Source organism: Xenopus tropicalis, chromosome 1 (genome assembly GCF_000004195.4).
Source record: "Xenopus tropicalis strain Nigerian chromosome 1, UCB_Xtro_10.0, whole genome shotgun sequence".
Classification (NCBI taxonomy): domain Eukaryota; kingdom Metazoa; phylum Chordata; class Amphibia; order Anura; family Pipidae; genus Xenopus; species Xenopus tropicalis.
This window is the reverse complement of record NC_030677.2, coordinates 106,427,317-106,450,320: the sequence shown is the minus strand read 5'-3', so window position 1 is coordinate 106,450,320 and position 23,004 is coordinate 106,427,317. Positions and strand designations below refer to the sequence as shown.

At 38.8% G+C, this 23,004-nt stretch overlaps 1 protein-coding gene across 1 annotated transcript in view; it reads left to right on the top strand.

Annotated features, from left to right (window-relative positions):
• Positions 1–22,314, top strand: part of ell (elongation factor RNA polymerase II) — a 62,360-nt gene extending 40,046 nt beyond the window's left edge. Inside the window, exons 5-12 of the mRNA XM_002940208.5 lie at positions 6,702–6,955; positions 8,275–8,399; positions 8,763–8,862; positions 13,840–14,305; positions 19,839–19,905; positions 19,996–20,167; positions 20,914–20,958; positions 22,106–22,314. Of these exons, the coding sequence (XP_002940254.2) occupies positions 6,702–6,955; positions 8,275–8,399; positions 8,763–8,862; positions 13,840–14,305; positions 19,839–19,905; positions 19,996–20,167; positions 20,914–20,958; positions 22,106–22,222 (1,346 nt within the window). The 3' untranslated portion in view covers positions 22,223–22,314. The remainder of the gene's footprint in view (positions 1–6,701; positions 6,956–8,274; positions 8,400–8,762; positions 8,863–13,839; positions 14,306–19,838; positions 19,906–19,995; positions 20,168–20,913; positions 20,959–22,105) is intronic.
• The last annotated feature ends 690 nt before the right edge of the window (positions 22,315–23,004 follow it).

Genomic DNA, 23,004 nt, shown 5'->3' with positions numbered 1-23,004 from the left:
TGTAACAATCATTTTTTCCTGTGATACTCCTTTACTAAATTGTGTACATGTCTTCAGAAGAAGAAAAAATTTCGACGTAAAGGACAAGTTCTCCCTTTTCCAATTTGTAGTATAAGTACAAGATCAGTTATCCGGAAACCTGTTATTCAGAGAGCTCCGAATTACAGGAAGCCATCTCCCATATACCCCGTTTTAATCAATTCCTGTTTTAAAAAAATGACTTCCTTTTTGTCTGTAATCATAAAACAGTACCTTGTACTTTATCCCAACTAAGATATAATTATTCCTTTTTGGATGCAAAGCAAACTATTGGGTGTAATGTTTAAATGATTTTTAGTAGAGTTAAAGTACGGTGATCCAAATTAATGGAAAGACCCCTAATACCGAAAACCCCAGGCTCCAAGCATTCTGGATAATAGGTTCCATATCTGTGTAGTTAAACCCTAGTTAATTTGGAAATATAACCCTCACTTTTTGTGTAAATTAATGTCTAATTGCATTTTGCAGCTTGCAGGCACCATATTTTATCCACTGAAGATGTTGTCTTCATCAAAGAAACTTGTGCGCACATGTGCACACAAGTTTCTTGATTTGGTGATATGGCTTTATTGCTGAAAAATTTGTAAGAAGGCAAAGGCAGTTTATACCTATTACAGTAGTAAGCAAAAAAAAATAAATATGGAATATGGATTTTGTAAATCAAGAAATGCAATTTAAACATGAGATGCCATGCCTCGGGGGTAGCATGTTTAACTAAAATGAGGCCCTCAATTCATTGAGAGAAGAGGCTGCATCATGATTGTAGAAAGGATGGCATGTGGGGTGTTTTATTGCCGGGAGCTAGCTTTGACTGACAGAGCAGGTGGTGGCAGCTCTTGGGTTAACATCTCTTATCTATAAATCCATCAAGAGGTTTTTTGTTTTTTTTTATTATAATTACAAAGTTGATCCAATAAAACCTGAACAACAGTTTCTTTAAACTTAGTTTTCGTGATTGTTTCTCTTTTAAGAAGCAGTAGCTATTGCCATGTAGTAGGGTGAATGATGTCAGCTGAAGCCTCCAAAGCAGGGCTGGCTTTACAGTTTGAGAATTTTTGCTTTCAATGTATGACTTAAAATATCTGGCAAGGACTTTGTGTAAGCTTCAGTTTTAGTCAGGGAAAAAGACTTCACAAAAGCATCATCAATTTGCTATGCAAAGTGTTTAAGTATATATACCCAATATAAATAATGTGATAAATGATGTCAAAATGAATGCACACAGTGGAATTCTAAACTTTGCAGCTTAGGGAGTGTAAAAACAGCTTAGGTCCAAGGTTCATTTCCAGCCAGGGCAAGAAGTTTGTATGTTCTCTGTGTACTTACATGGGCTTCCTATCACGCTAAAAATAACCAGACTTTTGTATTTTTGGTTGGCTTAAAGCAGAATGAAAACACTAATTTTAAAAACAGTACATAATAAATATCAATTGGAAGTTGCTCAGAATGTAAGGCTAATGCCACACCGAAAAAACATACCATACGCCCCATTTGCTCCTACCTGTGCCTGCACCCGAATGAATGGAATACGCTTGGGTGCAGGCACATGTAGCCGAAATCCGCATAAAAACGCAAGACTTTGCATTTTCTCACATTTTTATGTGGATTTCGGCTACATGCGCCTGCGTTTTCCAGCTTGCTGAAAATATACGCAATACGCATGGTGTGGCATTAGCCTAATGTAGGGAAGGGTGCATTGTATATAAGTATAAATTGTGTAATTGTGTACGTGTGTGGTTTTGTCCCTAAGGAAGAGAACTGTTTGTGCTCGAAACTTTGGCTTTTTTGTAATAAAAACTTTTAGATATTTATTTATACATAGTTACAAAAATGCACACCCCTTGGCCCCTTGCCTCGCATGACTTAAAGATTGGACTTTTGTAAATAAATTGCTTGTTTTTTATATGGAATTGGAATGGTCTGCTTCATTTTTTTTCTCCTAACCTCCTCTCCTGAGCACAGCTCAAACAAAGCAGAACCTTTATCAAAGACAGTTCTGACTGTGTGAGCCTGTATTCTTGATGAAATGTATGCTGAATAAGGGCCTGTGTGTGTATATGCTGTTTGCAGATTTAATTGTAACTGATTATGTATCGGAGGGAAAATGGCCACCGGGTAAAAGCTGCTATTTGCTTTAGGAAAATGTGATGGTGATGGCAAGCGGAGTGGATATATGCAGTACAAATAATGCCATTTGGGTGTGGGAGACGTGCCCAACTGATATACATTTAAGGCAAATGTAGGCTTTACATGTCCTTTAATAAGCTGAACCATTCTGAGCTGTGGGAAATGAGCAACTTGATGAGATCACCATTACTTGAGCCATGATTCTAGGGCTTTGCTAGTCTGTTGAGCTGGTTGGTATTTTAGGAATATGAGCTCATCACAGAGCCATCCCTAGGAGTATATTCAAGCTGCATGCTTTCTGGGCATGCCAAATGACATCAGCACCCAGCAAGATTTGGCTCCCATCCTACATTTGTGCACAGAGTAGTAAGGAGCTGTGATATGCTATGCTGGCCTGATTGAGCAGGATAGGTTTCAGGACTGGCATTGGAATTATAATCAGAGAGTGCTAACCATTAAGTGGCAGAATGCTTTATAATAGTTGTTAGATTGCCTGCATTCATTTGTCTGTGGTATTTTCCACTGTATAAACCTTCAGGAGCATAGAAAAAGTAGCTGCTGCAGCTGGAAATAGATAGCAGTCAAACTTACCCTTTCCCCCTGAACAGTTCCCAGTTGTGCAGAAAGCACAGCGAGGCATTTAAAAAAAAAAATAAAAAAATTTCCACCGCCCCCCAGTATATTTAAATTGGTCGTTTGGGTTTGCAGTCTACTTTTGTTAGACTGGCAAAGATAGAAAACAAAGAGAACTTTTAGTGGTTTACAATTTAATGTGTATGAACGCAGCTCTAAAACATCCTATCTGTGTGTGTGATGATGGCATGCAGATGTAGTATATCAGGAACAGAAGGCAATTGGAGTTTAGAACATCAAATTAAATTCATATGTTATTGCTAAAGGTTTTAATCCTTGCACCAGCAATTAAAGGTCCTTATCACATATTATACTGTGGTCCATTTATCTGCATAATGTGTACAAATTATTCTTCCACCCAGTTTGTGCAGTGATCCCTTCATGTATTGTATCTGGTTGGTTGCAAATACATAATTTATTTTTGATACTAGCCCAGGTATTGGCATGCAGATAGGATGTTCAAAGATGACTTGAAAGAAATTATAAATCAACTCACAATATGATTTAGAGACCATGTTTGTGTACGGTATCTTGTAGGAATAAGTCCAAAGAAATGGAATAATCCTGAAGACATTGTACCACTCTCCTGAGTGGCTTTGTCAGCTGAACTAATAAGTGAATTGCCCAACATTTTAAACACTTAAGACTACTAAAATCACTACTATCAAATTGCACTCATTTTCTTGAATGTATTCAGGGAGGTGTTGGTTGAAACTCACCGAGGTGTGAAAGTATAATCCACTCACATTGGAACCATGAAACATATTTGGGCATGACTGGAGCTGTAAAATGTGCTGCTATAGGCTCCTTTCTGTTTAGAAATGATTCTACCAGCTTGCTATAACTAGCTTCTTTTACTCATCTTTCAAAGTACAGTATTTGTATTCTTGGACTAAAATATGTATATTGCTGTCGTCCTAGTGTCCTTTTTCCTGATGACACGAAGAGTTTAGTAGTCAGTGATAAGTTTGCTCAAGTGCAGGTGACTAATCGCCTGAAAATGCTTTCTCACCAGCTGTAATGTAAATTGCTAGTGTGACATACCAAGGCTGGTGGGATGGCATACGCGCCGCTTTGGTTTTCTGAAGTTGCCCAAAGTTTCCTTGTGAGAAAACTTCGGGAGACTTTGGAAACCCAAAGCGATGCGTACACCATCCCACTGGCGATATACTGCAGAATTTAAGAGTATACATAGTATTTAGGTTTTCCTTATCTTTGATGTGTATCTGATTTTAAAAATGCCAGTTTTTCTTTCTTTCCTTTGTGAACTTGATGATGTGATGAGTTCAGAAAAGGCTGTAACCTGGTTGTCATCTGGTTATCTGAACCAATAACATAGTGCTGCACCCCTGAAAGTATCCAAGGTTCTCCTATACTCCTGCTCTATGTACAAGTTAAGCAAAATATATCGGTGCATTAAGCAGGTGGTGTTTAGACATAGGTCCAGCAAAGGACAGACTTGTTCTGACATGATATTTGTTCCCCTGTTAAGGGCAGTATTTTGTTTCAATTGCCTCTAAAGTGCATGTGAATAGTGATGTACTGTCATACAATACCATTTGTCTCATAGGTTCTAGTTTTAGCTCCTGAACTTTGCTGACAAAGTCCACAGAGTTCTAAATGTTGTGAACCATGTTACAAACTAAAGGGGCTGAAGTTGGCACCAATGTTGTTTCTGTTATTTCATACACTATTCTGTGACGCACAATATTTGTCAGTGTTCGGGAGAGGGAGCTCCTGGTTCAGACAGCCATATTGTGGCACTTGCATGTGCATAACCAGCGTCCACAACTCAATGTGCATGTGTGTGATATAAGCTGGCGAGTCGCATCCACCATTCCTATGTCACACACATGCGCATAATGAGCAAGCGGGGAGTCTAGTTAATTATGCACTCTAAATAACATGGCTGCCCGCTCCGGGAGGAAGCTTAGGCTAATGCCAGATGAAGCGTAGGGCGAATATTTTCGGCAAGCGGAAAACCATTTGCTGAAAATACCACCCCACGCCTCCTAAATGTACCTGCACCCAAATGAATGGAATACGCTCAGGTGCAGGCACATGTATCCGAAATATGCATAAAAATGCGAGCCTTTCAAACTCTTGAGTTTTTATGCGTATTTCTGCTACATGTGCCTGCACCCGAGCGTATTCCATTCATTCGGATGCAGGCACAAGTAGGAGGCGTAGGGCGGAATTTTCGGCAAACGTTTTTCCGCTTGCAGAAAATATCCGCCCTACGCCTCGTCTGGCATTAGCCTAAAAACAAAGCAATAAACTGATGTTTCCCCCCACCACTGGTTGAGATGCAATTTTAGCGTGATAGGTGCCCCTTAACTTGTTAATCAAAAAACAATGTTTTGTGTTAACTAGCTACCACACAGCTAAACTGAAGAGACCACTGAAATAAGTGAAAAAGTTTGCTTTTGTTTTGTTTTTTTTATCCTTTTTTTAAAGATTATTGCTGCTAGATACTGTAAATCACGACCTGAATGAATCCAGACCCCCCCCCCCCCATACAATTAAAAATCTGCATATGATTAAACATAAGCCTTTTAAAGATTTTTTTCTTGATGTATATTTGAGACCTATGCTGAACATCAGTATATCATGGTCTGAAAATACAAGGAAATTACTGTTCTCCTGTGGTCTACACAGAACATTAAAGAGAGATACTGGGAACTATTCATAAAACATTTGTTTAGCCTTATGACAGAGCATAAAACAAACAGGTGATGAAAGCAGAATGTATGTATTATACAGTGTCGACTCGGAGCTATCATCTTTGCTACAAGACTGTTCCAGCATTATGGCAGGTGTTGAGTAAATCAGATGTGTTGTGAATAGCAAATTACCCTGGTTAAATATAAGCAAGAACGTGAATTTGTTGTCTCAAAGATTCATGTTATTTTTTTTTTTTTTTTTCATTAAATGAAATGTTCCTGTAAAGTAGAGCCACAAGCACTGCCTGCCATGTTCATATGTTTCTCAACCATACTTGATGCAAATGTTATCCCCAATATTGCTAGTTTTTTGCACCCAGTATGCCTGAAAGAAGTACTAAAGGCACTTATATAAGTTTGGTGAGGGCTCCCTCCTTACTGCCAAACTGCACCACTTTGACCCCCCAATACTTTCCTGTTTGCATTACCTGTTTAGAAAAAGCAGAGTAGCGCAGTGGTGGTGGTGGGCACCATTTTGCACTGTTTGATTTTCCCTTCCTAGCAATCTTGCCAGAAACATGCACAGTTGAAGCTTATTCAGACCTGCTTTCAACATTGCAAGCTTTTGGTTGGCAACCAAAAAAAGTGGTCAAATGATGCAAGACTGCACCCAACCATCCCTGCTGCTCTACTTTTGATTTTTGAACAGGCAAGGCACAGTAGCAATAATGGTGAGCTGTGTGGTGCAATTTTCTAGGGAGTTGGAGGCCTCTTTAGGTTGGAATAACTTATAAAAATTCTGTTTGTTCTCCTTTAAGGCATTTTGGTAGCTGTAGACTAGCAACATCTTGACGCACCAAGAGATTCCTGCTTGCCATGTGTACATTTAAAATGATTGACATGTTCCTTTATCTGGTACATATACCTTTTATTAGTACAGGTAAACTGCATAATTACAGTTCCTAATAAATGGCTTAACTTGGTTAAATATGGAAAGCGATTGCAGTTGCTCATATTAGCCCGGGGCAGCTTGATTCTTTTGTAATACTCCAGTATTGTTTATTGCTACTCCAATCTACTCTTTTCTTTCCCACTAAATGTTTAGTGCCCCTGTAATATACATTTACCCTGCTGCAGACATCCTTTAAAATATAATATGCATGTTGGAAAATGATTACTTAGACAGTAAAAGGACTTTGAAACCGCTCTGATCCTTGACGTTTATCCTTGCTCTTTTAGTCAAAAAGGTTCAGGTACGAAAACCTGCTCCCGGAGTCCCAGATGCTGTTCCCTCCCGGAAGCACCCCACTCCGGTCAACCTTGCAAGTGCCATAAAGAAAACCAGCACGGGGTTGTCTCTGCGACCCTTCAAAGACAGGGTGGTGCATTTACTGGCCCTAAAGCCCTACAAGAAACCTGAGCTTATCTTGCGGTTGCAGAAAGATGGGCTTTCTGTACAAGAAAAGGATTTGCTTGATGGCCTCCTGCAACAGGTTAGTGTAAGGAAATGAGCAAAGCTATCTATGTAGTCCAAAAGCTGTTTTGCTAGGTTTACTGCCTATGCTCTGCAAAATGTAACACAAAACCAAATCAAACAATTGGGATGCCACAAAACTAAACTTCTAGGTTTACAACCCCTTATATATTTACTATACAGTAAAACCTTAATTTTACATCCCCAAGAGATACTGACACCAGAAATCAAATCTTTTTGTTAACATTGTTTGCAAGCTATTTCTAATTTTGTCTCAAAATTATTTGCCTGATGCTTTTACATTACCTATCTGATCCCCCATGCTCCTCTGTGAGGGGGCTGCCATATTTGGCCAGTTGAGAAGGGGCAATCAGGTTGGCAAAACAAAAGCAGCCCTATCAGCAAACAAAATCAATCAGTAACTTTTTATATACATTAATATTTTGAAGAGTAATTTTTAAGTGTCATGATCATTTCCCCGATTTTACATTTGCCCAGGTTTTTCACCATTTTTTTTCTTGTCCCATAAAAAACTTTATATGGGGGTTCTGCTGTGTTCAAAATAGAGCAAAGCTTTAACACTTTTCCAGAGTTGCATAAAGCATATTCGTTTGCAGGTCTATTTTAAACTATTGAAACCTGACAAGCCATAAATAGCAAAGCCAAAGGAAGTGCCAAGGAAGTCTTATACATACAGCAAAATTTTAATATTCTTTCGGGTTTTTTTTTTTTGAGTGAATGTTAACATGTAATTCAGTGAGTATGTTAAAAGGAATTGTTTAAATAAAAAACAGCACTCCTACTGCCCAATTGATACACTCCAGTACCTCCATGTGCCTCTTAGTCTTCTGTTGCACACAATGATTTCACCCACCTATGAAGCCCACTGTTTATCTGCCATTGCCTGTATTTTGACTTGATTCCCATGGCTTTTTTTGTTAAGGATTCTTTGTCCTGGTCCCCTTATAGAATTTGGTGCCTTAGCAGATATGACTTAGGTTTGTGCTGTAGTATGTTCCCATTCACATAGTGAAACACATCTTTAACGAGATATGCGAGTCCTCAATGATTAAGTTCATCCATAAGTGTCTATACTGACACTAATGTTGCATGTACAACTGTGCTCATGCCCATACTCCTACCTCTTTGTCCACTAATCCTGACAGAATGTAACAGCCTAATTATTGCAGTCTAACAACTTGATGCAAGCTTTAGTGATAATTATTCGTACTAGATTTAATTGTTGAGGTTTCACCCTGTTATTCTATCTTTTTTGTGATGCTATGTATTTGGCTTTCTTCCCCTTTTTTCTATTTAATATCTATTCTGCTTATCTAGGTGGCAAATCTGAGTGCCAAAGACTGCACCTACACGTTAAAAGACTGTTTGTACAAGGAAGTACAGAAGGACTGGCCTGGCTACTCTGAAGGTGACCAGCAGCTCTTAAAAAGGATACTTGCTCGGTAATATGCCCCTACACAATTTTTATTCTATACAGATATGAATATATATTATTTAAATATGGAACTGTATTTTTGTTATTGCTTTTGTGTTCCTGTTGTGTTGATATAGGGAAACTAGTAACAATTTCTAATGGCAGTGACCTAGATTTTATTATGGCAGGCTTCTAAAAACTACTATACAGGTACTGTACAGGTACATTTCCATTCTTGCACCAGCCTTATTTCAATCTAGTTTTTTTTTGTGTACCTAATTGTCCTAGTTTAAAATCATTTAGACTTTTTAATGCAAATATTCACTTCCACATGCATTATTTTGTGGTCTAACCAGTTTCATTTAATACATGTGTTGTTGATGTCCTGCAGAAAGCTGTTACAACAGCAGAACCCAAGTACCCAGCCTGGAGACACTGCTCCTCTGAGCCCTCCAAAGGAAAATGTGAATTCTAACTCCCCTCTCCCTCAGGTATTTTATCTGCATAACTGTAATGCAGTCATTTTCTTAACAGTTACTGCATGACCTACATTATACATTTAAATGTGTTATTTAGTCTGGTTCTCTACACCTAAATAATTTTTTGTGCTATTTTATATGAGAGATGTTTTTAGTCTACACTTATGTAGAGAGCCTTGAATGCCATTTAACTACTAATTATCTTGTCAGGTAAAGTGTTTTCTGGCATATCTACAACAGGAGATAGAACAAAGTCAATGTGTATCTGTCTGTTAGTTCAGAGGAGGCAGATTTCAGGGCTAGAACTTTCTTGTTCATGCTAGCTTGCATTTATAGATACACGAGTCAGAGTGCCAAAGTGTTTAACTGTGCAAAAGCATTGCTTTCATACAACTTTTACAGCATCGCTGTCTATTGACAGACCACCAGGAATGCTCATATATCACTGATGAGGCCTGTAAACTTATTCCTGCTCAGAAGTGTGTGTGACAGAGGTGCAGAGAAGGAATGCATCATTCTAGTACACTGTATTACATTATACACTAAAAGCCAGGGTAATGGTAACGGTAACATAAAGGTGGCCATATACATTAAAATCTGCTCGTTGGGCAAGTTTGCCTAAGGTGGGTGATATTAGGTATATCAGATATAAGCTGCCGATTTTTTCTAAAGGACTCAAAACAGCAGCGCAAATCTGCAGGAGCCACCTTAAGCTCAGCACATTTTACAGCGAGAACAATGGGTAATGGTATTTCCAGAGGATTATTCAGTGAGAGGAATGGCATCCCTGGCACATGAGTAATAAGTAATAGCATCCAAAGCACATAATAAATTGAGATTGAGGGGTAATGGGATTGTATAGATAAGCACAAAATAAAATGAGAGCAATGGGTAATTGGTTGGAATGTCTAGCACATAATAAAGTGAATGCAAACAAATCTGGCATCTCCAGCATGTTATAAAGTGAGAGAAATGGGTAATGATACACTCAAATTATTGTGTGATTATACATTATACATTATACACTGTGTAAGTCAGTGAATCCTGACATATGCGTTATGACTGAGACTCGTGCATTGACTGCATTGATAAGGCAGCAGTAAATTGGTATTTGAATTTTCCACCTCCTTATTAATGTGTAAGTTGCCTTTGGCACCCATGCCTGCTGGTTAGAAAGTGCATGCATATAATATATGTGCATTATAATAAGTGCGTTATAATGTTGGCAGTTAGGGCAGCGTTAGGCCATACAGGAATGGGCATTGGTGCAGTTTGCCAAATTATCCGTATTATAGTTTTCAATTGTTTGTACTTATCTTCTAGATATTGACAAGATCTGTGGAATTTATATTCCTTCTAAAGAGCTTAGACAGCTTGCAGTTATTTCTATGCTTCCTGTTTGCTGGAAGCAGTCACCCTTTGTGTGCGTGTCTGAGAGGATGTTGCGAAATCCTCCTTGAGTCATCACAGGAAACTTTATCCTGCTCCCTCTGAATGAGGGTGTAATTGTGCAAACCATTTAAATGCCAAATGTGGCATGTATATAATACAACTGCTTGTAACTGATACAAAACCTATATTCCTGTTTGGGTTATATCCTACAGAGAAACATGAGCACCCATACCACCTTGTAGTATCCGCTGGTTGTACAGTAGCAAAATGGTTAAGGGCTCTGGCACACGGGGAGATTAGTCGCCCGCGAGCATATGCCATCCCACCAGCGATTTACATTTTCGCCGGTGGGATGGCAATCTGGGGAGATTAGTCGCCCGAGACACGGGGTACTGTCATGATTGTTATGGTATATTTATTTCTAAATTACACTGTTTACATAGCAGATAATTCACTCTACCATTAAATTTTTTAGGTGTAATATTGGTGTGTAGGCCGCCATATCAGTGCATTGTGCCTGATACTGAGCTTTCAGAAAGAGCAAGTGCTGCACTTAGAACTGCTTTCAGGTTATCTATTGTTTCTTCTACTCCCATGTAACTGGAGGAGTCCCAAGCCGGACTTTGATTTCTTACTATTAAGTTATATTCTGATATCTTCTGGGAGCTGCTATCTTGCTCCCTTCCCATTATTCTGCTGATCGCTGCTGGAAGGGGTGATAACACTTCAACTTGCAGCTCAGCAGTAAAGTGTGACTGAAGTTTATCAGAGCACAAGTCACATCATTGTGGCACCCTGGGAAAGGAACAATATGGCTAGCCCCATGTGAAATTTCAAAATTAAATATAAATAAATCTGTTTGTGCTTTTGAAACAGAATTCTGCTGGAGAAGCTCTATTAACTGATGTGTTTGGAAAAAAAACATGTTTTCTCATCACAGTATTCTTTTAAGTCTGCCGTATAAAGTGGTGCACCAATAGGCTTTTCCTGTTACTAATTAAATTAATGGATAAAAATGATTGCAGGAAATGAATCACCATCCTCAGAATATAGGTCACAGCAGCTTTGAACAAATTCCAGTCTGCTTCCTAAATGGTCCAGCTTACTTTTCTCATGAGTGTACCAAATTAAAAGGTGCTGCAGTCTGCCTCAGGAGAATCATTAACCACAGCCCTTTACCAGGGAAGATCTGTGCTCCTGAAGAAGCCCCAGTAGCTGCCCTTCTTCTTTTATGCTGGTTCACTGCACATGCTCTGTGCTGCTATCGGTTACTGAGCTTAGGGACCCACTCACAATATACTGTATATATAGAATATAAATGTTACAATATAAGGTTAATTAGTAATAGATTTGAAATCCGGCGCTGAAGATACAGATGGGACTCTCCTGGACCCAGTCAAATTTAGATTGTTGGGGATACTATAACTCTAATAGAAACCACCATAACTTTACATATCGAGCAATCACAATACAGGGCAGCTTGACTGTTATACCCCTGATTTTCAGTGAAGTGATTTGGGAGTTTGTATCATAGTGGCTGTGGTTTAGAAAAAAAATAAACACATCCATCAATGTAAACCTTAAGACACACAGAGCTACTAGTTGCAGCTACTTGTCACGGCTACTAAAATAGACAATGCTGATCATTTACTGATAACAGTCTCTGTGTGTTTTAGCAGAGGAAATTCTCAGTATTGTATATGGAAGGGTATTTTCTGGTGTTTAGTAGCTCCTAATAAGTAGCTCCGTGTGTCTTCCCCTAAGCGCAGTGGCAGACGGGCAGATTAGTCGCCCCACAACAAATCTTTGTTGCCGGGGACGACTAATCTCGCCGCAATGCCATCCCACTAACTAGAATGTAAATCGCTGGTGGGATGGCAAACGTGTCGCTACGATTTCCCGAAGTTTCCTCTCAAAGGCAACTTCGGGAAATCATAGTGACGCGTATGCCATCCCAACTGCGATTTACATTCTTGCCGGTGGGATGGCATTGCGGGAAGTTTAGTCGCCCGCAGAAACGAAGATTTGTTGCGGGGCGTCTAATCTCCCCGTCTGCCACTGCCCTTAGTCTTAGAAACTACGTAACTGCTAGTAAATATTTTATGTAGTGTATGCCAGTGGCAGGTTCAGAAATGTTGCTACTACATACTTGTATTTATTGGGGGGGGGGGGGGGGGGGGGGGGGGGGAGAAGCCAGACTAATAACTTGCCCCAAGATTTCTGATGGCTCTCAGAAATTTTAGCAAAGCATTGCAGTTTGGAGTAGAAAGACATATATTAGTTTATAGATAGGATGATATGAGTGTGTGTATATATGAGTACTGGGGTTCGTTTAGAGGAGTTGAAGTTTATGGACTTTGTTTTTTTTTTTTTTTTTTTTCCAACCCAAATTAACTATGTATAAATGATGTATAGTTTTACTTTTAACTAAAACTCCCTCCAAGTAAATCCCCCTAAATGAAGAAAACAAAATGTTCAAAATACATCTATCACAGAGTGTGAATGGTTTGTAACATTTCACTAGTACAGGGTTAAACTTCCTGTACAAATAAAGTGTCTGGGTTTGGTAAACCTATTTGGCCACAACTTTTTACATACAGTGTGGTGCATGGTACAATACAGCAATCTGCAAGGAAGTGACTATTGCAAAGGAACATTATGTCCCAGCATTGCTGAGGAGCTGCTCATGTAATAACATCCTGTGTATTTATTTCTGCCAGTACACTTTCCTATCTAGTTTTGCTTCTAGCCAATGTGCTCGGTACTTTCTCCCCCTGGGAAAGAATTCAATTGAGTTCCTTAGGACGGCAGATCCTGGAGCCCAAAATAATTCTAGGCACACATGTTCTTTCCGTCTATTAGAACAGCAATTTCGCGTTTTCGTTCATGGTTAATGTCTGTTTTGTTCTGTCCGTTGACAGCATACTAGGATTTTAGACCGCACAGAGTTGTTTAAATGTTCCCTGGAATTTGTGGTCTCTGTGCTCTGACAGGGCCTCTGTTTTTGCATTGTAAACAAGTACTGCCACCTAGTGGCTTTATTTGTTAGAGACATTAAAAAACACAAACCAACTTTTCCCCCTGGAAAAGGACAGATTTCTTTTCAAGACAGATTGTTCTTAAACAAAACTCTGTTAAGGGTCAGATTGAGTGTTGTTAATGGCTTATTATTGTTAAAATCATAGTGAATAGGAAATGTGTAGACTTTCCAGACAGGTTGACATCCATACAATATACAGTTTGGTAATTTCCCTGTGGGACTAAACTCTAAATTATATCCGTTATAAATGGTGCTTAGTGATGTCATCAGTTCTAATTTGAGCTTAGTGATGTAATTTCTGTCACATGACTCACTAAAATTTCTATAATATAATAAAGTACCCCCTGTTGTAAAATATGAGTATATTAGAAGTCACCTGGGTGACTCAAAATATCCCTATATTTTACAATAGGGATACTTTATTCATTATATAATCCATTTGAGAGCCATATTTAGCATCTTAACATTGCAAACTATTTCAACTAGCTAACACATATTTGCCTCAGTGCCCAGCTAGCATGTTAACAATCTAATATATAATTATTTCTGTTCAACAGAAGCGACCGCCACAAAATTCCGATTTTACTGACCCCTTATCGAAGAAACTTCGAATCTCCCGTTTCAAGCATCACTCTCAACCCACGTTCAATGGAAAGCTGAGCTCTTCCAATGGAAAGGATTCTCTTGCTGCCACCCCTTCACAGATCCCTTCATCTGACCCAGTCATTTCCAGCTCCCATTTACCTGCTTCTCATGACCCCCTTTCAGACTCCAGCACTGATACCCAACACAGAGACTGTGTGAGCCAAGAGGCCTCAGAGAGGCTAGGACATCCACCTCAAACAGACAGCCATGCTGAGGGAAAACTGAACTGTAACTCACAGCATGCAAAGCCCAAAAAGAAGTCTAAAAAGCACAAAGAAAAGGAGCGGTCCAAAGAGAAGTTACAGGAAAAGCAAAACTGCACTCCTGTCAAAAACTCTGGCGTAACTGGTGGAACTGGAACTGTTCAGGACACTATTGGTGAGTGCCCTGCTCTGAATCTTTTTTAGCTGTGTCACATCTCAAGTTTTGCTCTATTTTTTTATAGGAAACACTGACCCAAAAATTATTTTTTGCTTGGCTCTGGCCCCAAACTGCTAAATGGGTTCATGAGGAAAGTGTTGACAGTTTCAGTTTAAAAAAAAAAAAAAAAAGTCTTGTCGACACTTGTCATTTATTTAATTTGCCAGCAAAGTGTTAGTGCTTTTGATTTTAATGTCACTCCCAATCTGCATTTTATGATGTTGGATTCTGCTTCCAAAATATAGTGTGCTTTCTAAAGTCATAATTTCTCCAAGAGAATCTTAATTATTTCACCCTTTTGCTTATTTAATCCTTTGAGTTCCATGGAATTAGAATGGGAAATGTGCTTTTAAATATAGGTACACTTTAAGACATCCTTGCTGTTTTTATGTGTTAGAGAGCTACATGGTTCTCATTAATTTACCCTCTCTAAGTGCAAGCTTATACTCGCAATACACATCAGACAAACAATTTACCCCCAGCCCACGCTGTTGCTGGTTTCTTAAATTATGAAAAGAGTAATACCGTATGAAATATGAGGGAGGGTCTCTTTTGTGTTCTACCAGCAAAGTTAATACTTATTTGCAGCAGTTCAGTAGAACTATATACAAGGGTTCAGTGTTGAATTATTCATTTTATTAATAATTATAACATTTTTGGAGATGCTCGGTTTTACCTGCTTTGAATATGTATATAGAAGTTGCAGTCAGACCATACCCCGAGTACAAAAACAAGTCTCCTGTGACCTGGAGGTGCCATATGAATAGCAACCGATTCACAGGATAATGATGACATCTTATTTTTGCACTTTAATTCATCTAGTTTGTGTAACCATGCTACCTGACACTTCTGAAGGCTATGCTTTTTCATTTGCATATGCAAATTAGTCTAAGGAAGGCTTTTAGAGTATGTGCATTGAAACGTTTCCAGTTTCTGTTTTTATGTGACAAAAAGTTACGTGGTTTTAAGGATTCGATTCCCGAACCTGAATCCTGGATTCGGTGCATCCCCCCCATTCTATATGCACGTTACACTCATGATTAGTAATAATGTTCTGGTGCAGAGCTGCTTAGCAACCAGCACTGCCTGCAGTAGGTAGCTCTACTGATTAAGCTTGCAGAGTGTGTATTAAATCTGTGGCCAGCTGTAATAAGGTAAGACAGCAACTCCAAGTGCTCATTCACAAAAGCATTTGGACCTGCGCTTGCTATGTTTGCACACATTCTTCTACCTGATTCTGCTGCTTTTGGTCTTCTGTGTTCTATACAGTATTTTGGGAATTCATTGCTCTGTTTCCTCTATGGGAAGATATTTGCTTGAAATGTAATCTCTTGCAGGGTTTTTTTTCCCAATTTCCACCAGGTGTGCCTGCACCCAGGCCTACACAATGCTTCTGGGCCCAGGCAAGGTAGGAGACTGATACCAGTGAAGGGGCTGATTTTCAGCCTGCGGTTTTCTGCAGGCCTAGAACCACCCCTCTGTGGCATCAGCCTTAAGCTCAAGAAATTGATTTAAAGAGGCAAAAATAGGTTTAGCCCTATTCTTGGAACTGCTATTGAATAAGGTGGTATACTGCCCCTGCATCCATTTTTCCCACAGGTTGTTGTATTCAGATGAACTAAACCATTCCTATGATTATAACCCTCCTTTGCCATTCTGTGTTCTGGGTAATATGTGCCAGGGTGTCAAGTGTGCCCATATGTGCCAAATGTCTTGCAGTGGTTATCACTTTTTTTACGTAACATGCTGGCGTTATATAAATAGATGATGATGATGGTGAGATCAAATTCCCCATGGAGGTCCAACCATTGGGAAAAGCATCCTTTTAAGTTACAGATATAGGAATATATTGGTGTGTTAGTCATTTAGCCATAACACTATCTAAAGCAGAACTAAGTTTTCACCCAAAATCCCAACCTAACTAAACTTCAAGGTGAGATCTTAGGAGAGCATATGGCCACTGTCTTCAATTCTCACCTTAGCTGGCATTCATACTGAGCCCCAATTCCACTGCTCCAGCCCCACAGTGCGGGACCCATTGGCTTAGAGCAGTGATGTCCAACTTCTGTGGTACAGCAAGCCAGAATTTTTCTGGCCTTCATGGTGGAGGGCCGATAATGGAAGCCAGTTTTGACCGTTTCCCTTTTTACATCACATCCACTTCATTCCACACCAATGTTATCACAAAAGATTTTAAGCCAATACCCACATTAATGGTGGTAGTACACCCAAAAAAACAAATAATTGGTGCTCACTGTAGGGATATGGCCCTTCACTCATATGTGAAATGTTTATTATGTCATATTAAGACATAACCTTAAATCTGTATAGTTCCTCCTCCACTGTGGATAGCACAGCAACTCCATCACATAATTAAGCAATGTTAAAAGTCCCCAACAACTATTTCCAAATGCTCACAGAACAAGCCCCTGCCAGGTTCACCTCCTTCAGCTTAAGGTATGCAGAGTATGGCACACACAGGCAGCATAGGGCAGGCAGTGTATGGCACACACAGGCAGCATAGGGCAGGCAGTGTATGGCACACACAGGCAGCATAGGGCAGGCAGAGTATGGCACACACAGGCAGCATAGGGCAGGCAGAGTATGGCACACACAGGCAGCATAGGGCAGGCAGAGTATGGCACACACAGGCAGCATAGGGCAGGCAGAGTATGGCGCACACAGGCAGGGTGGAGTATTTTGAATGCTTTATTAGAAAATGCCTGCTAAAATTTGGCTTCTATGGTGAAGGAAGGAGCAGCATCCACTATGCGACAATTGATTGATCAGGCCTAGTCTGACTCCTTCCTATACAGAAGGAAGGCTAGGCTCGATCAATCGATCGTCGCATCGATGGATGCTGCTCCTTCCTTCGCCATGTGGCCTTATTTTAAATGACAGGAAGCCAAGTTTTAGCAGGTATTTTCTAATAAAGCATTTAAAGCAACAGTAACACCAAAAAAGTATATATTTTAAAGAAATTAAACTATAATGTACTGCTGCCCTGCACTGGTAAAAGTTGTATGTTTGCTTGAGAAACATTACTAGAGTTTATATAAACCCTGCTGTGTAGCCATGGGGGCAGCCATTCAAAAGAAGAAAAGTCACAGGTTATATAGCAGCTAACAGATAAACCCTGTAGAATACAATGGTGTCTTATCTGTTATTTGCTATGTAACCTGTGGCTTTTCTCCTTTTTTCCAGCTTCCCATGGCTACACAGCAGCTTATTTATACAAACTATAGTAGTGTTCCTGAAGCAAACACCCCAGTTTTACCAGTGCAGGGCCACAGTACTTTATATTTCAATTACTTTAAAACACTTTCGTTTTTTGGTGTTACTGTTCCTTTAAAATACTAAATGTTTTGCAGGATAGGGCAATTATTGGAGCAGGGTAGAATAGATTTTTTACTTAAAAAATTTTAGTGTTACTTTTCCTTTAAAGAGGCAGTATATCACTGTATTTGAGCATTGGTTTAATGAATAGGGCTTGTGCTGAACATACATTTTGCTTATTGTTTTAGTTTGGAAATATGTATACAGGGCAAAAAACTGGTTTTTACCAGCACAATCCAAGCATATTAGCAGTTTACAGACAACAGGCTGTGAGATAAGGAGCAGCTGAACAGATAACACAGATAAGGCTTCAGCTGGTGAAAGGCAGTGGTTTGTTTTTATGAACATAACATTTAAAAGGTTTGACAGCATCTTTTTAGGCCACCGGCCCACAAAACGTTTGGTCCACTATCCGTCCGCATTTTTTCTGCACTGAAAAGTACAGTTTCCACCTGAGGGCAGATCAACAGAGCGGAAGCCAGCCCAAAACACCAAAGCTGGCATTTTACAGCCGACCTCTGCTCAAGCAAAATCTGTAAGAAAATGCAGGCTGAGAGGAGTGGACTAAATGCTCTGTGTGCCCATGGCCTTACGTTACGCACTCCCAGAATGAATTTTGCACACTAACTTCTCTGCCTCACCTTCCTGTGACTAAGCTTTCGTAAGGATGCTGTTAGAACATAATGACTCCATTTTAAAATATCATTAATTTTTTAAGCAAGCTTTAAAAGTGTTCTGTCTAGATTATATTAAACATTTATATTTCATGTATTTATAAACATCTATATTGCCTCATCTCAAGCTGACTAGACACAGAACAAAGTGACTACTTAATCAACAGCTTATTGGCTTAAGTATGGGTCTATTCTGAACCAATATTTGGCAGAACCTGGATGAAAATCTTGGCTGTTAAAGCACCCACCAACGCTTCTGACAAACAGCCTGATGCACATGGAGCAGTGACAGGCTGCTCTGGGACCATTTTTACATTGAATTTTGTGAGAGTCTCACAGGGCGGGTTTCTTATTTAACACTACAGGCATGGAACGGGTGTTTTGACAGTGGCACTAAAAGTGACATATTTTAAAACTGATTTGCAGTTACATGATTAAAGATGACTTTTATACTGTTATACAGTGGCTTTTCAGTGGAATGTGGATTTGTTTTGATTGTGCTCGTATAAATCTGGAAGTAGAATGTGACTAAAAACCATAAATATTCTCTAATTTGTAGATTGTAAGCTCTTGGGCAGGGCCCTCTTCACCTCTTGTATCGGTTATTGATTGCTTTATATGTTACTCTGTATGTCCAATGTATGAAACCCACTTATTGTACAGCGCTGCGGAATATGTTGTCGCTTTATAAATAAATGTTGATAATAATAATAATAATTTAAACCGTATTGTCCACAAGTGGCAGAGCTGCTTAGTGTCCACCGGTTTTTTCATGATTTCTATAATCCCACCATAGCCCGGCCAAATACTATTAGCAGTAGCTGGTCCACACTCCAGATTATCCAGTACCTGCTTGCCCTGCATGCCTCTATGTAATTTCCATTGATACTATCAGTCCCTAACCAGTGTGCCGAGTCATGTGCCTTCTCTGCCTATTCTAGTTCACACTCTGAACCTCATGCTAATTGCTTTGTCTGCTCATACCTGCAGACCACATAGGATATTGGGATGATGTTTAGTCAATTTACCTGCCAAGTCATGGGAACATACCTAAGCCTCTGTCCCCTTTCCCCAAAAGATGCTTGTTTTATAGTGTTGCTTGAAAAATGATAAAAGATCCCTTTCAGTGAATATTCTGGCCACTAGATGGTGCTGCACACAGAGGTTTCATGACTTCATTAATTTATTGGCATCAGTCTTAATGTAACTGCGCAATATTTAAAATACAAAACTGCACAATTGAATGTGTTTGCATGTTTATTATATGTATGTATGATTAAAAAAAAAATGTATTGGGGTGATCAATAGCCAAACAAAGGGGAAATTTAAAAACAAAAAAATCCCTGTGAAGAATTTGTGATGTCTCAAAATTCTCTTGAATGAGTTTGAACATATGACAGTGATTTTACTGAATGATTTGACTTAGTGCTAAACCAGAGCCACTAAATTTTACAAGTAACGGATTCTTTTCTCTCTCCTAGATTTAAATGGTGCATGCAGTAACTCCAGTGTTCCCACTTCCACATCAGAAATGCCGGATTACTTACTGTATGTCCTTCCCAGGTTTTTTCTTTTGCTGTGAGCTTTGCACCCGTGTCGCCCCAACACAAGCCCTTACATGCCTGTCATTTCTTATAGGAAATATGCGGCAATCTCATCTCAGGAATTGCGGCAGAGTTACAAAAATGACTTCAACGCAGAGTACAGTGAATACAGAGACTTGCATGCCAGGATAGAGCGAATAACGCGTAGGTTTACACAGTTGGACTCCCAGCTCAAACAGCTTTGTCAGGGATCAGAGGAATACAAGGTAAGAATGGACAGCAGGAATACCTCCATTGTTTAGAAAATGGCATTAAAAAGTGTGTTTGTGTGTATATGTTAGAAGAATGATTCGCTCTACTGTCTGTCACCCCACCCAAAGCATGTTTTCCCAGTATTGAGGGGCTCCACTTAGAGGGCCTAAACAACAGATGGTGGAGTGATATTTATTGTAAATGTAAATTAGATTTGGGATGTCTAATTTCTTCTTAGATTTTTCAGAAGAACAAAGGAAATCCTCTTCATGCCATTATTGCATTAATATATTTTGTGCAAACAGCTACAAAGCAATTTATAACCATTTGTCTTATATATTTAAGCTGGCTAACTGATTCATAGCTATCCCTGGTCTGGCCAGCTCTACATTTATTACCCTTTTGATTCATTCAGGATTTCAAAATGTTACACTGCTTTTATAGGGACTAGGTTATAACTACAGCTTCATTTTCTAAAGATATAACTCTCACATGGTTGCCCTATGTATTGGACTTATCTAACAGACGCAGGATGATGGGGCACTGTAGTAAGGGTTGTTGAATACTAAACATCGATAACTTGTAAAGTTGGGGTACAATGAAGGTGTAACTATTTGTTCCCTTGTTATGTGTATACTATATTAAGGGGACTGGTGCTGGGCTTTAGAAAATACTAATGTTTTATGACTTCTCTATTTTCCAAACCTCACTTTATCTTGCATGTTCTCTTCAATAAATGCATATATTTTTCTCTTTACAGACTATCCATGATCAGATCCTACAGGAATATCGCAAGATCAAAAAAGTAAATCTAAATATTTGATATTTATTTAATCTACATTTTTTTATATGAAACATAAAATATATTTACTATACATTTAAGCCACTTTCAGTTGTATCCACAAGTCTTTCTTAAATTTTAATAAATGATGGGAGAATTGTATCAGAAACTGGAGAGCCAAGGATTAGGTAAAAACAATATGAACCCCAACGTTACTTTGTTTATTTTTAGTACACGTTATAAACAGTATAGCAGCTGTGAGGATCTCTGTTTTATCCTTGGCTTCTGTTAGAACCATTGACAAATGAATAGGTCTGCTGCATCTTTAACAACTAAAATCAGTACAGTTTAAAAACCTTCCTCTTAGATAATCCTGCCTAGATAGCAGTCATTCAGTAAAATGAATATGCCCATGCACAGTTGCCCCATAGCACGTGTCTCCATAGCAAGTGTCACTATATCTGCCTGTGAAACAGTGTGGTGCCTTCAAGGCAGTACCTATAATAAGTTGCTAGAATTGCCTAAATGACTGAAACTGAACTCCCATGGATAGATTGATTTGTAGAACTCAAATGCACAGATCTTATTTATTTCCAATTAGCAGAATAATTGGAGTATTGGAATGTTAATTTCAACTCTGTATGATAGGTGTATAATGTCTGTTTAAGCAAGACCTGGCAATGAAAATGTTTACTAGTTTTGTTCATATTTTCAACCTATTGTTTTACAAAAGAATTATATTTCTAACTTATTTGATTCTTAAGCAATTGTGGGAGGAAGCAAAGGCAGTTAATTAAAATAGAAATCACAGTTAAACCCCCTTCATAAAGAACCCTTCATCTGTAAGCCTAAGAAATTGGGTTAAGAAGCATCTTGTTTATACAGAGCTCATTCTAATTCCCTCTTCAAACTATTTTTGTGTGGGTTTTAAAGGTCAGTCCAGCAGAATGAGGAATATAAATCATTGGCTCCATCTGATATAGTGCAGTTGGATCTAAGGGTTTAAATGAAAATTATCTGACTTGTAAGATTTACCATTTGTCTAAAACTCCCTAATGTGAACATGGCTTCAAAGTACTGGGTATATACCAGGTAGATGTGTGCTAGGCATCAAGTCTGTTCTAAAGAGAAATATTCACAATTGTTCTCCCTTTTTATTTCGTTTTTCTAGACAAATCCAAACTACAGTGAAGAGAAGAATCGGTGTGAATATCTTCACAATAAACTTGCCCACATAAAAAAACTGATTGCACAGTATGACCAAAAGCAGTTTCAGTCTTGGCATTAACATTTTCCACTGGGTTGCAGAAAATTTGCACCTGGCTACATAACCCCCCCCCCCCTTTTTTTTTTTTGTTCTACAAGTTAACAGTCCTCCCCCCCCCCTTTTTTTTTTTTTTTTTTTTTTTTTTTTTTTAAAGTCCAACCCAAGAAGAATCGCTGACAGACGACTCAGCCAAGGAATTCTATCAGTTACTTCCAAAGTTTGCCAAACTAGTGAAATCTGCAACTGGTTTCTATTTCTCTAATGGTTTCTATTTTTCCTAATGGTTTTATTGTTTTTTTTTTTTTTTTTTTTTTAAATCTGATGATTCTGTTTCTGATGCCCACCTGAACTTTCTGAAGAGAGAAACATTTTGTTGATAAAACGCCAAAAAGATGGTATTTTTATTTTATGGATTATTGCTGGAAGCGATTAATAAAATTATTAATGCATTTAAATATTTGCAAGGCATCGTATTTTGTGTATTCCCATTTCATTTGTACCATTGCACAAAAATATTGCCGTTTATTGCAGTCGTCTGGTAATGATAATGCAATGCTTATGTTATTTCATCGATAGACTTATGATGATGGTAGTGTGAGTAAAATGTCTGTATCCAATTACATTTGCAGTATAAATTGTACAGGCATGGGACCTGTTATCTAGAATGCTAGGGACCTGGGTTTTTTTCAGGAAAAGGGATCTTTCCATAATTTGGGTCTCTATTCTTTATCAGTTAAAAATCTCTTAAACATTAACCCACTAGAGCTGTTTTGCATCCAATAAGAATGAATTACATTTTAGGA